General features: G+C 40.6%; 1 protein-coding gene across 5 annotated transcripts; it reads left to right on the forward strand.

Annotated features, from left to right (window-relative positions):
• Window positions 1-2619: 2619 nt before the first annotated feature.
• Window positions 2620-9855, forward strand: CLK1 (CDC like kinase 1). 5 transcript variants are annotated; one of them, XM_036421022.2, is made up of 13 exons: window positions 2621-2778; window positions 3838-4001; window positions 4262-4490; window positions 5514-5604; window positions 6017-6083; window positions 6946-7062; window positions 7147-7313; window positions 7497-7591; window positions 7687-7816; window positions 8225-8307; window positions 8949-9028; window positions 9292-9382; window positions 9492-9855. In XM_036421022.2, the coding sequence occupies exons 2-13, from the start codon at window positions 3838-3840 to the stop codon at window positions 9633-9635; spliced, it is 1458 nt and encodes a 485-aa protein (XP_036276915.1). In that variant the 5' UTR covers window positions 2621-2778; the 3' UTR covers window positions 9636-9855. The 5 variants fall into 5 exon arrangements, with proteins under 5 accessions (XP_045431587.1, XP_036276916.1, XP_036276915.1 ...); XM_045575631.1 differs by lacking the exon at window positions 9292-9382 and having other exon boundaries at window positions 2620-2778; XM_036421023.2 differs by lacking the exon at window positions 6946-7062 and having other exon boundaries at window positions 2620-2778.
• Window positions 9856-14266: the final 4411 nt, after the last annotated feature.

A 14266-nucleotide genomic window follows, 5' to 3' on the forward strand; every position in this document is an offset into this window, starting at 1 on the left:
ATGTAGTATAAGAAGGCCAGTCAATACATTTGTTTTTTTCTTTGGTCTTTAAATTTATAATAGGGGCTTAGAGATATCTAGAGTCTAGTAAAAACTCAAAATTTCCCAACTGATTTGCCCATGGGACATTTAAAAAAAAATCTTTTAAAATATGGCATGATAAAGTTCTACAGCTGATCCATTTGAAAAATGCAATTAGTTGGTTAAGAACACCAGCTGTAGAGTCCTGTCTGCATTTGAATCACAGCTTGGTTCCCTACTAGTAACTAGGCAAATTAACTTCCCAAGCTTTAGTTTTCTCATTCATAAATATTCTCTCATAAACAGTGGTGAGGATTAAAAGAAATTATATGTGTAAAGCTCCTGGCATGTCAGGTTCTGTATTACGTAATGGAAGCTGTTTTATTTATCTCCACCAGAGCACACTTACCTAATCAGGCCATTTATCAGACTCTGCTGTTGATTTTATCAAGAATGTTTTCCACTTACTGCCTTGATTATATTTTGGGTATTCCTAAAACTAAGCATATTTTTGCAGATGATTGATGAAATGTTTTGGTTCTTTCTAATTACAGTTTGGGAATTAAGCTTGTAGGTGCCCTCTAGAACCATCTATACCTTCCACTAAAGTGAGGTGCTAGCTATACTAATGTTCTCACATCCTGTTTCAGCTTTTTTACCATTTCGGTTTCTGAAATTAGTATGAAAGGCCCTTTTTGGCCAGAGTTTGTTTTACGCTTCTTATACCTGATCTCATTCTTCAAATATGTCATTGAATTTTTGTCATCACTTTTAAGATGCTTTTACTGTCAGGATGTTTTGGTATTGGATGGCATTCCCTCATTTATTTATTTTTAAGTATATATTTTATTGATTTTACAGAGAGGAAGGGAGAAGGATAGTGTGTTAGAAACTTCAATCAGCTGCCTCCTGCATACCCCCTACCGGAATCGAACTTGGGACCCTTCAGTCTGCAGGCTGATGCTCTATCCACTGAGCCAAAATGGTTAGGGCCAATTTTTTATTTTAAACTTTGCCAATTTTTAAAGTAGTGCCAGTGTGGTCACTTTTGGGCTCATTCTTATAACGTCAGCTCAGTGATAACCAAAAGGATCTCCTAGGTAGGGAGGTTTGGTATCCTGACCTTCCACCTTGAGGGCAAGATCCAGAGTAAGGATTTCTGTCAACTCCCACTGGATTCTGTTTCACACGGATCACGTTAGCGTTTGGGTGATGGATGTGTTGCACTACAAAGACGACTATCATATTGCTGACCAACCAAAATTTTCTTTAAAAGAAGAGGAATATGATTCCCCATCTAAACCAGAGGTTGGTGAAACAGACTTCCCTTCTGTTGCAAATAATGCGTTCTTGGAAGCAGTCCCATCCTGCATGGTTTGTGCTACAACAGCAATACCGATTGGTAGTGACAGAGACCACAGCTGGCCCTTTCGGAAATCGGCCAGAGCCTCGACTAGACCATCAGGATGGAGAGATCCGGGTGTGTGCCAGGCTGTCAGGGAGGCCTATGGCTTGTAGGCAACCATCTGTCTTCACGTGGCCTTCCCTGTGTGCCTGTGTCCTAATCTCCATAAGGAAAGAAACCGTCCTTGAAATATAGTAGCAATCATACTTGGGTAAAAACTACTGTTTGAATTTTAACCCTACTATTCTGACTTCGACCTTCACTTACTTGCTTTATTCATCGTGCAATGGGCTTAGGGAGGATGAGTTCAAATTCTGGGCAAGGTTACAGGCAGAACTTTCTTTTTCATTACAGAGCCAGCCCTATGTACACTTAGTGATTATCTCGATGCCGGCCTCGAAAACAATGCTGTTCTATCCAATTAAAAAAATGCACCTGGCATGGTATTGAGACTGTGGGTATATCTGGTCTCTGGCCTGCAAGGTCAGACAGCTAAGTTAATCTTCATCATTCTTCAAACGGGCTAAAGCAAACTAGAAAGCAACATTTTATCTAGGAAGAACAGCAGAAAATTCCAAACAACAGTTTGTTAAAGAATGGGAGTTTTCCTTCTCAGAACTTTTAAAAATAACTACCTGCCCCTGCGTGTGGTACTTTTGCAACTGCCCTGGCCAGCTCAATAAATCCTTGGCTTTTTTTTTTGTTTTTTTTTAAATAAATTATCAGCCTCCGGTGCTCTTATTTTGAACCCAGGGTTCGACCCCACAACAGTCCTATTGGATTAGGTCCCACCCTAGGGACCTCACTGAACCTTAACTGCCTCTGTCAAGGTCCTACTTACAGTCACATTCTGAGATAGTGAGGACTGACTGAAAATGATTAATTGGGAACACACTCCCCACTCAGTCCACACATAATGTGCACTAAACACACTTTTCCTCGTCTCCAGCGTTCACAAATACCATTTTTAGTGAGCACAGACGAGTCTCTTCTCACTAATTCTTTCAGTGCTCCTCCATTGTCCGAAGAGGACCCTGGCCAACATGGCCGCCGTCGCAGCTTCCCCGGCACCACAGCTCCCCCGTCACCTGCAGCAGCGCCTCTCGCGCCTGCGCACACGGGGCCGCGTGCGCCCCCCCGCCTCCCCTCCTGCGCATGCGCCCCACCCCCGCGCACGCCCCGCCCGGCGGTGGGGGCGGGTCACGCTGTTGCGTCACCTGTGTTTTTCAGAAGAGTCCTGACGCGGCGGCTGTCAGCTCCATTTTGTTGTCGGAGCCCGTCCAGTCCGCAGGGCCTTCTCCGCTGTCGCGTTACAAGCTTTGTCTCCTTCGGCGTCGACTCTGGCCGGGACGGTAAGCGCTGGGGGAAGTGGGCTGGGCGTCGGGGCCCTGGTTCTGTGCCCCGCGAGCGCCTGGCGATGCCGTCCCACCCGCGCCCCTAGGCCGCCGCCCGCGGTCTCCTCCACGGCGAGCCTTTTCCCCCTCGCCCCGTCCGGCTCGGTCCAGCCTGTCGCCGCGAGTGTCTGCTGTAACCTCGACGCCCCGGACCCTGGCGGAGGATAGTGACCGTGTGTGCCAGGCGGGGGTAGGGCGGGCCGCGCCCTGACACCGCGGGCGCCATCTTGTCTGCAGCGGCCGCCGCCTCCTGCGCTGTAAGATGGCGGCGGCTGGCGGCGGGCGCCCGTCGCGGCGGGCGTTTACCTTGGATCTAAGTCAGCGATGCTTCTGTGCGGAGCTGTGCTGACAAAGACGGAGGGCGGCGGCCTGGGATGAGGCCATGTCCTTTGACGTCCAGTCGCTGTTCACGGGACTGGGGTGCCCCCTCAGTGTGGTCGGGGAACCCGAGTAGGGAGAACGAATCCAGGGTTTGAGGGCGAGTGTGGTCCGGCATTTTGTGTGGGGAGTTTCTGCGCCCCGCTGGGAGCATTTGGAGGGCGGAGACGTGGTGGAGTCCAGTGAGGGGTTTTCATTGGAAACATTTGTGAAGGGAAGATGGCTTCCCCGCACTCCGAACCGGATTGTGTAAGAAAAGCGATGGTGTAAGATGGCTTTGTGGGGAGTGACGCTCAGAAGACGGGGTTTTGTCCTTTTGCTTTGCGGTGCCGTCGTTGACTTGGGCCTTTCCCTAGTTTGGGCGAGTTTTACCTCCTTTACAGAAGTTTTCAATAATCAATGATTCTGTTTCGAGAACATGTATGGTTGCTGGTGAGCTGGGGCTAGTCTGTGGGGAGAATTACATAACGTGAACATGGGTGACGTTTCTGCTGGCAGGAAAGGGGGTGCGATTTTGCCAAAATCGATACACAGGGTCACAGCTAGAGTGAGTGTGCCGAGGAGAAGCTTACTGAGCTGTTGTTCACTGTTGACCTGCGGTGTCCTATAAAAACCGGGGGGGACCTGTGCTTTACGCAGATGAGGCACTCGAAGAGGAGCTATTGTCCGGATTGGGAGGAGAAAGACTGGGAGTGTGCGAAATGGAGGAGCCGCAGCAACAGCCGCAAGAGGGCGAGGCGGTCCCACAGCAGCGCCCGCGAGAGCAAGCGCTGCAAGTACGATCACGCTAAAACCTCGGATAGGTAAGGCGGAGTGTGTGCCCGAGGATGAAAACACATTTCCATAGTTAGAGCCCGTGTCACTTCAATAAGTAATAATCATGCTTACCATTTCCTGTTTGCCCCGATGGCTTGTAATGCTTATAAAATTATGTGTGAGGGTATGCTTTGGTTGGTGGGAGCAAACAAAATCTTACTGTCTTAAGGGATTTACTGAGAACTTGAGGATATTCGGTATTAGCCTGAAGCATTGAAAAAAAAAGTGCTTATTTTTATTTTTCCAGTCATTATTTGGAAAGCAGGACCATAAATGAGAGAGATTATTACAGTCGGCGCTACATTGATGAATATAGAAATGACTACAGTCAAGGATGTGAATCTGGACATCGCCATAGGGACTATGAAAGCAGATACCAGAACCATAGTAGCAAGTCCTCTGGTAGGAGTGGACGAAGTAGCTATAAAAGCAAACACGGGATTCACCACAGCACCACACGCCACCGTTCACATGGGGTAGGAGCGCTTTTTAAAACGTTTGGAAGTTTTATTTCCCCTTGGAACAAGAAAACTTTAATTTGTGTTTGATCATTTGAGAAAGTTCTGTTTAAGATGAAGTTATCTCAATTTTTAACTTACAGGATCCTTTCTATTTGTGCATTGGATAGGAAATGCCCCAAGTACAGTGTATATTTAGTTACATAATAGGTTTTGTTAACTAGTTGGCAACTGTCATTTTTGAGAATAGTGGAGGGGATTTAATTTAGGTTAGTTTATTTCAATGATTGCAATAGATAGTCTGACAGATTTTTCATGGTACTTCAAGAAATCTTATTTTTAATAAATTGAAGCCTTACCACAGAAGTAGACTAGGCTTTTTATTTTTGTCTGATGAGAATTAGATGTAACTGTTCTAGCAAAGCATTCTCTAATTTTTTCCCCCCTCACTAAGCCCACCATTTAACAGATGTGAACATTATGGAATGTGTATTAATTTGGAGATCAGCTCAGATGGCGTTTAAAGTGTCATGGTGTTATTCTTGTATACCAAAAAAAATTTTCCCCCCCACAATTAGAACTTTTAATTTTATTTTCTATCTTAATGGTTTGTTTTCTTAGATTAGTAAAGAATTCTTATTTTGGCCACAGTCTACTTTAAAAAGTAAAAATTACATTCTACGATTTTGCAACAGTAAATTGGGACACTATAGAAACTTAAAATTATGTTTCAGTGAATGCTACAACTAAGCATTTTTTTTTAAAGAAAACAATTGTGTTATGTTTTGTTGCCTTGCCACTTTGAGTATCTTATCTGAAAATCTGTTCCTTGCCATGTTTTTCTCCTGTTAACATAAACTATGTGCCCTGTGAATTTCTGGGGACTGAATTTGAAATTGCTCCTGCCAACCGTTTGTGGCCTGGCGTGTATCTGAATGCCTGAATATCTCCCCGCTGAATGAATTTCGTATTCTGCCCTGAATTCACTCGGGTATATTGATTGGCTGGATGATCTTGGTGCCGCCCACTTGACGTTTCCAGAAGAGTCACCGAAGGAAAAGATCCAGGAGTGTAGAGGATGATGAGGAGGGTCACCTGATCTGTCAGAGTGGAGACGTACTAAGTGCAAGATGTATAGAATATTTTTCAACACTTATTAACTTTTCAGATAACATATCTATATATAGATTAAGATTTCAGGGATTTGGAAATCTTTTTTCTCTCTTTCTGTTTTTTGTTTTGTTTTGTTTGTTTTTTTTCCCATTTCTTTTGGTGGTGGGGGAGGGAATTGCATTTTTCCTTTCTTTAGAAATTTAATGTTTGTTATGTAGAACTTCCAAAACAGTAAATCAAGTTAAATGAAATTAGCTTTAAGACTGAAATTAGACCTAAAAATAGTTACATGTTTTTTGACAGTGTTGACCAATAAAATAGTAATAAGGGAATGTGTAGCATCAACTAGAATAATCTGCATTTATAGCATTTATTATGATAAGCAAAATGTTTTCACTTCTTGGTGTGACAGATTTATTTTTCTCTTTTAGATGAAATTGTTGACACTTTAGGTGAAGGAGCTTTTGGAAAAGTTGTGGAGTGCATTGATCATAAAGTGTAAGTTTCCCATCCTTGGATTGTACTTGGAGTAATCGATGGAATAGAAAATATATTTAGCCTTGGCCAGTGTTGCTCAGTTGGTTGAGCATTGGCCCATGTATCAAGAGGTCATGGATTCAGTTCCCAGTCAGGGCACATGCCCAAGTTTTGGGTTCAGTCCCCAGTAGGGGGCATGGAGGAAGCAGCTGAATGAAGTGTCTCGAAAAAAGAAAGAAAAAAAAATCAACTTGTCTTTTAAAAGAAAATATATATAGCTTTAGAATATATATTTTGAGTTATATAGAAAATATATATAGTTTTAGAATATATATTTTGAGAATATATAATATGAGTTAGATAGATCTTTACCCTTTCTTTACCTTGGGTTTTCTACTTGTCTGTAGGAAACTCCCAGTAAAAGATAGTAGCTGTTTTCATTTTTATATATTTTAAAATATTTATTGATTTCAGAGAGGAAGGAGGGGAGAGAGAGAGATAGAAACATCAATGATGACAGAGAATCTTCAATCGGCTGCCTTCTGGGATGGAGCCCACACCCTGGGCATGTGCCCTTGACCTGAGACCTTTCAGTCCGAAGGCTGACGCTCTTATGCACTGAGCCAAACCAGCTAGGGCTGTTTTTATTTTTTAGTAGTAATTAATAGTATATGCAGCCTCTAATTTCATTTTTAAGTTGAGGACTGATTTTAAGGAAAATAGTATTTTCTTGTCTTACAAGACACTACTATGGCCATCTTTTTTTTCTAGTTGCTTACATTGTTATAATTAAAAGATAAAATAGAAGTGTACAGTTAGTGATAAAAAGTACAGTAAAGTATTTATTATTTTTATTTATAACTTGGATTTTTCTCTTTAACAGGGGAGGTAGACACGTAGCGGTAAAAATAGTTAAAAATGTGGATAGATACTGTGAAGCTGCCCGCTCAGAAATACAAGTGCTGGAACACTTAAATACAACAGATCCCAACAGTACATTGTAAGTATCAATATATAACTTAGAAAATGGCCCTGGGTAGATTTTAAGACGATTATAACTAAGTTATTTTTCATGTGTTTGTAGCCGCTGTGTCCAGATGTTGGAATGGTTTGAGCATCGTGGTCACATTTGCATTGTATTTGAATTACTAGGACTTAGTACTTATGATTTTATTAAAGAAAATGGTTTTCTGCCATTTCGAATGGATCATATCAGGAAGATGGCATATCAGATATGCAAGTCTGTGAATTGTAAGTACCCTAATTTTTTAAGGAGGGTAGTGGGTTTTAGTCCCGGGTGGTGGCCTAGCAGATTATTGAATGTTGCCACTTCTTCAGGATGTGACAAAGACATCAGAGAGGTGTGTTCTGTGTTGGTAGGGGCTTTGTGTTTTGATTTGTAGAGTACAGCTGCTCTTTGTGTTTCATTCTCAGTTTTGCACAGTAATAAGTTGACTCATACCGACTTAAAGCCTGAAAACATTTTATTTGTGCAGTCTGACTACACGGAGGCATATAATCCCAAAATGGTAAGTCTCTAATGTATTAAAACTTCATAGTTCTAAATGAATGTTTTATGCCTTATTAATATTATGTCTTCTTAACCATTATTTATGGTTTTTAGAAACGTGATGAACGTACTTTAATAAATCCAGATATTAAAGTTGTAGACTTTGGAAGTGCAACATATGATGATGAACATCACAGTACATTGGTGTCTACCAGACATTATAGGGCTCCTGAAGTCATTTTAGGTAAGCATTTAATTGTGCTTTGGAACCTTTATCATACTGAAACTGATTTTAAATTTTACATCTAGTTTAAAAACATATTTAATGCCTGTTATGTCCCAGATACTTTGTATGTCCAGTCAGACTTTATATGGCATAGTGTGCCCATTTTACAGGTTAAGAAATTGATGCTCAGAAAAAAAAGAACAAAAATTCCCCCTCTCCCCAATCACTAGTTCCAAGAGCCTGAATTAAGGCTTGAAACTATTAATAGTATCTCCAGTCTTCTTACATACTATCCTATTATATTAATCTTGGATTAAGTCATTGCTTTAGGAACTTTTCTACCTCAAACATCAACTTGTGCACATTTAAAAAGTTTTTAAGTAGCATTGAAGATATTTTTCCCTAACAGTTTGCTTTGTCTTACAGCCTTAGGATGGTCCCAACCATGTGATGTCTGGAGTATAGGATGTATTCTTATTGAATATTACCTTGGCTTTACGGTATTTCCAGTAAGTGCTTTCTATAAGAAAAGTGCCTATTTACATGAATGAACACTAACTTATATATTTGTTTCCGTAGGTTTAACCCCCCCTCCCCATTATAGTCTATTAGTTATAGATAAATATAAAGAAATATACATGGTATTCTGATTCTGTTGGGCATTTTATAATTTATGATTTTATTTAAAATACTTTTTTTAAAAAAAAATATATTTTGATTTTTTACAGAGAGGAAGGGAGAGAGATAGAGAGCTAGAAACGTCGATGAGAGAGAAACACGGACCAGCTGCCTCTTGCACACCCCCCCCTACCAGGGATGTGCCCGCAACCAACGTACATGCCCCTGACCGGAATCGAACCTGGGACCTTTCAGTCCGCAGACCGACGCTCTACCACTGAGCCAAACCGGTTTCGGCTAAAATACTTTTTAATTTATTAAACTTGCTGAATTAGGGGAATCTTTGTTGATCTTGTTCTGTAAGTCTTTTTTTTTATTATTTTCTTCCAGTTGTAACTTGCTAAAAGTAGGCCTTTTTTGGTGATTCAGTTCTTCCTTATGTCTAAATCATGGAGGGACTAGAAATGTAGCAGCTATGTTAAATGAGAATATGCAAGTTCAGGTAATTAACAAGTTTTATTTATTATTTTAGACACATGATAGTAAGGAGCACCTAGCAATGATGGAAAGGATTCTTGGACCTTTACCAAAACATATGATACAGAAAACCAGGTATGTTTTAAGAGTTAAATCCCTTCCTTAGTACCAGTTGGTCACCTGTCCTAATTAGAACTATAAAACAGTAATGCTTTTTCACTTAAGTAGCTGATGATTACTTTGCTGGGAAGCTAGTAATGATCTCTAGGCTGTTTTTTGGAATCTGCGGAAAATGCTAGTCTAATCTATAAATGCATTATTAATGACTAAACAAATCACTATTATAGAAGTTTAAACTTTCATTGTCAATATAAACATGGATATTGATTTACTCTTAGGAAACGTAAATATTTCCATCATGATCGATTGGACTGGGATGAACACAGTTCTGCCGGCAGATACGTTTCAAGGCGTTGTAAACCTCTAAAGGTAAGTCTGGGTCATTGCTTAAGTGATCTTGAGTTTCCCCTTTTTATGGTGGAGAACTAAAGTATAAGTGGTAGTAGGAAAAGCTGTTGACTATTTCTTTTCCTTGCAGGAATTTATGCTTTCTCAGGATGCTGAACATGAGCTTCTCTTTGACCTCATTCAGAAAATGTTGGAGTATGAGCCAACTAAAAGGATTACTCTCAAAGAAGCCTTAAAACATCCTTTCTTTTATCCCCTAAAAAAAACTACATAGATCTCTAATTGCACAGTGAAAGAAGAGATTTTATAGACTGTATCAGTCTAATTAAGTTATTTTGTACAGCTTTTGTAAATTTCTTAAACTTTTGTATTGCCTTGTTTATTTTGTTTGGATAGTTCAATTTGTTAAGTGCATAGTTAAGTAATGAACATCTTTTTCAATGATTTCTGTATAAAATGATTCAGAATAAAATTTTTTGTGTTTATGAAGTTTATATAAATCTGGACAAATTGTTTTTAGCGCCATTTTTCTGCTTCTTGTCACTTTAAAGAATGGACGTTTCTTCTATGGGAGGTTTCCTTCAGTTTTGGAAATATTTAGCTTCGTTTTTATTTTAGTGAATGCCAGCACTGGGACTTAACACCTTTTCTAAATCAAGTTACATGGGGTGTTGAACATACTATATAATATAGATGCTGTACAGTTTGCTTAACCAAGATCATCCCAATAAGTTTAATAAAAAAGTAAAAAGGATATAAAGATCTAAAGACAAGAAGATTATGTTCTCCCTTATATTCCTGTTCAGATTTAATATTGCTGCTTTCCTATCTCCCCTGAATGGGGTTTTGCAAATGGTTTAAGGTCCTGTGCTCCTTCAGGACATAACAGAAGTTTCCAAATCTTTTACAGCCAAGTCTGAATTGTCAAGTCATTATAGTAAGTCAGATTTTTGTCCATGGTTTTAAGACGGTATTTAGATTCATAGCAAAATTAAGGTGCAGAGGTTTCTGATATACCTCCTGCTCCACCACTCATGGGTAATCATTATCACCATCCATCACCAGAGGGTTTATTGCTGTAATAGATGAATCTGTGTTGATAAAGTCACCTTAAGCCTATAGATTACCTTTTGGCTTATTTTTGCTGCTGTTCATTATATTTGCTTGGATAGTTCTCGTAGATAAGTTTCAAGGAAATGTAATGTATAATAATGCGTCATCATAGAAAACAGCATGTTTACTGCTCAATAAGCTGTTTCTCCTCTAACTCTCAACTTCTAGTAACTAATCTTTTTTTACTATTGTCCAGTTTTGCCTTTTCCAAAACGTCATGTAGTTGGAATCACAAAGTACATAGCCTTTTCAGATGGGCTTTCACTTAAAGCAGCATTTTTCAACCAGTGTGCATGTGGCAAGAATTTTTAAAACATGCAATACCTGCCTGGCTGGTGTGCCTCTGGTTGAGCTTTGACCTATGCCCAGGTTGCAGGCTGGATCCCCAGTAAGAGTGGGTGTGCAGAGGAAACAGCCAATCAATGATTCTTACCAATAAAAACTATACAGCTATGAAGAGTTGGATTTTAAATGCCCATTATTTTAAGTCAGCAGTTTTCAGCCCTTTTCATCTCATGACATAAAAACTTAGAGGCATAGGTGCACAAATGGTGTGGCCTGGAGGGAATTACCAGCTGTGGGAGCCCCCACTGATCCTGCATAGCCAAATGGCTGCTGAATGAGGAAGTTGGTTTGAGCTGCTATTTTGGGGTAATGTCTTGGGTAAAGACATGTTCTGTGTCCTGGAGGAACCTGGCGGAGAGCTTTGCACCCAAAGCCACTCGGTGAATGTCCTTGCTGTGTGATGCCAGGTCGGTGACACCATTGGGGATGTTCAGGGCAGCCGTTCTCCAGGATCCTCAGCCAGCAGGACAGCCTCCTTGGCGGGAGGGGGGATTTGGGAAGTTCAGTCAAGTCCCCTCTTGCCATCTGCCTATGCCAGCTCCCTGTGCTCTTTCTAGGGTCTGGATTCTCAGGTATTTGATAGGTGTAGAGACTCAGCCTCACCCTGGGCCTGCCAGTGGCTGTTCCCACAACAGCAGCAGCCAAGCAGTGCCCCCACTGGGAGTGCACTGAGCATCAGGGGGCAGCTCCTGCGTTGAGCATCTGCCCCCTGGTGGTCAATGCGCATCATAGTGACTGGTTGGTTGTTTTTTGATGAACTTTTATATGTCTAGATAACTGAAATTACTTTGTGATACACCTAAAAATATTTTTTGCTTATCTGAAAAAAGGATATAATTGATTCATTTACACCAGACAGCTATTGTGTTGGCTGTCAGTTTTTTAATCTAAGGGTATTGCATGTTTTGTATTTGATAATACACATCTCACTTTTCTCCTTCAGGTGTTTGCTAATTTCAGCAAGGCCTCTGGCTACAATTACTGTATTTTTCGGACCATAAGACGCACCAGTTTTTAGAGAAGGGAAATGAAGAAAGAAAGATTCTGAAACAAATAGTGTCCTAAAATATTTTATGTGCATTAAAACCCAACATCACAGTCATAAACACATGTAATCAACCCTGTAAAGTAAACAGCAGCATTTAGAACCATTTTAGAGCCGGGCAAGCACACAGAGACCACACAGAGCCGGGCAAGTAAAAAAACTTTTTTTTTAAAGTATATGTGTAGGCTATATTTGGACCATAAGATGCAGGGACTTTTCCCCCCCACTTCTGGGGGGAAAAAAGTGCGTCTTATGGTCCGAAAAATACGGTACTTAAAATTGCCACAATCCCTCTTGACAACCCTATGCATATGCATCTTTTTCTATAAGAACTTATTTTTATGCAACTCTGGTACTCAGTAAATAATGTGGTGGATCACTTTTTTGGAGCAGAGCTCTTAAGGAGAGATCCATATAGAAAACCCAGGAAAGATTGCATAGGCAGAGGAAGCAGTTAACTGTCCCTGAGGCAAAAGTCAGTATTCAACAGCAAGACCAGTGTGGTTGAAGTTGCATGGGTGTTAGATGAGGTTAGAGAGCCAGGATCTAGATTATGTAGGGTTTTGCAGATTATAGATTTTGTTTTGCATGAGAGTAAATTCCTAGTAGTTTCCACATGGTGACAAGAATGGTTGCTTGCAGCCCCTTGTTTCAATAGGAAATTGCCTTTCAGTTATAGGGTTCTAGAAGTTAGGGTATCTTGGTTTTGCTTCAAAAGCCTCCAGGAGGTGGGAGGGAGCAGAGGTGACAGGGATAGACAAATATTGGCCATAAGGTAACAGTTGAAACTGGGTGATGGGTCAATGAAAAAAAATTTTTTGTTGCAATAAATCTTTTTAAAAAGCTTTTGGCTAGAGGGTGTTTCATTACATGCTGATTGGCATGCCTTACCCCTGTACTCTAGCTTGTGCTGGTCGCCTGAATTAGGGTAGTGATACTGGAGGGGTTATTTTGGAGTTTAGAATGGGCAGGACTTGACCTGTTAAATGTGAAAGATGAAAGAAAAGGGACCTGAAGCTCTCTGGAGGATAGATGGCATTACTATTTTATGAACTGAAATGCTGGCATTTTCTGAACATGTACGTTTGGTTATGTTTGAAGTACATGTGAGCCAACCAAGCAAAACTGGTCTGGAGAAAAAAAGTCTGGACCCTTTGATGGTACTACAAGGATTTAGCTTTAACAAACTCAAGCACTTAAGGATTACTAGCATACAATTATCACCAATGCAAGTTACTGCTTCTCTACATGGACAGTCTCATGAGATTTTATTCAATCTCATAGACAAAAAGCTATTTTAGTTAAAACATAGCAATATGATGACTAGCTGGATTGCCTACTTGAGGTGGTTCAGAATGCCAAGAACTACCTGGATTATCAGCTATAGTTTCCTCCATTCTTCAGACTTTGCCATGCCAATATCCGGGTGCTCCTAACTAGAATGAAAATGAGGTGGTATTTACAGAGAATGTATTTTATTCTTAAGATGCCAGAGAATGTAGATCATCTTTTTGAAGTAGAGGTTTCAGTCTATAAATGGGATTACTTATTACCTCGTAAGTTAACAAAGTCTTAGGATTTCAATTTATAAAAAAATGGTTTAAAACAATTTTCTTTTTAAATGGTTATACTGACTGGAAATTCCCTGGAATGGACCAGCTCAATTATGAGAACTCTGTAGCACCCAAATTCATTCTATACATTTGATGCACAACTTCCAAAGCTGCACCAATACAATAAACATTCTAATATTCACGGAGATACTGGTCTGCATAGCAAAGGGTTCATTAGGTGTTTTTTGTTTTTTTTTAACCAGTCTCCTCTAGAACATTAAAGAAGGCACCACAAGCACCCAAGTTATTTTATTTCAGAGGAGAAACACACACCAATGATGAGAGATCACTGATCCATTGATGGTTGCCTCTGTATACCCCTACTCTGGCACTGGAGCGGAGGCCTACAACCAGGCATGGGCCCTGACCTGGAATTGAGTCATTACCTGGCTTATAGGTCTACATTTAACCACCCAGCTACATGGCTCAGGCCTTAAAATTTTTTTTAAAAAAATACTTTTATTTCATAGAAAGGAGAAATATCAATGATAATCATTGATAGGCTGCCTCCTGCATGCCCCCTTGGGGATCAAGCCCACAACCCTAGTGTGTGCCCTTGATTGGAATCGGACCTGGGACCCTTCAGTCCACAGGCCAACACTACCCACTGAGCCAAACCGACCAGGGCCTAAAAGTTTTTTTTTTTTTTGATTTTGAGAGGGAGGAAAACATTGTGAGCAAAACATCAAACTGCTGCTTCTGCATGCCCCCTAAGGAGATCAAACCTACAATACTGGCACATACCCAGATTGGGAATTGAACCGGCAACCTTTTGGTGTCTGGATGATG

Source organism: Pipistrellus kuhlii, unplaced genomic scaffold (assembly GCF_014108245.1).
Source record: "Pipistrellus kuhlii isolate mPipKuh1 unplaced genomic scaffold, mPipKuh1.p scaffold_m20_p_7, whole genome shotgun sequence".
NCBI classification, from domain to species: domain Eukaryota; kingdom Metazoa; phylum Chordata; class Mammalia; order Chiroptera; family Vespertilionidae; genus Pipistrellus; species Pipistrellus kuhlii.

Excerpts from the sequence above, each read along its gene's own strand:
- CLK1 (XM_036421022.2), top strand. The coding sequence starts at position 3,838 with ATGAGGCACTCGAAGAGGAGCTATTGTCCGGATTGGGAGGAGAAAGAC. Across the intron at positions 7,314-7,496 it reads GATATGCAAGTCTGTGAATT|TTTTGCACAGTAATAAGTTG; the intron begins GTAAGTACCCTA and ends TTTCATTCTCAG. Across the intron at positions 9,029-9,291 it reads CATATGATACAGAAAACCAG|GAAACGTAAATATTTCCATC; the intron begins GTATGTTTTAAG and ends ATTTACTCTTAG.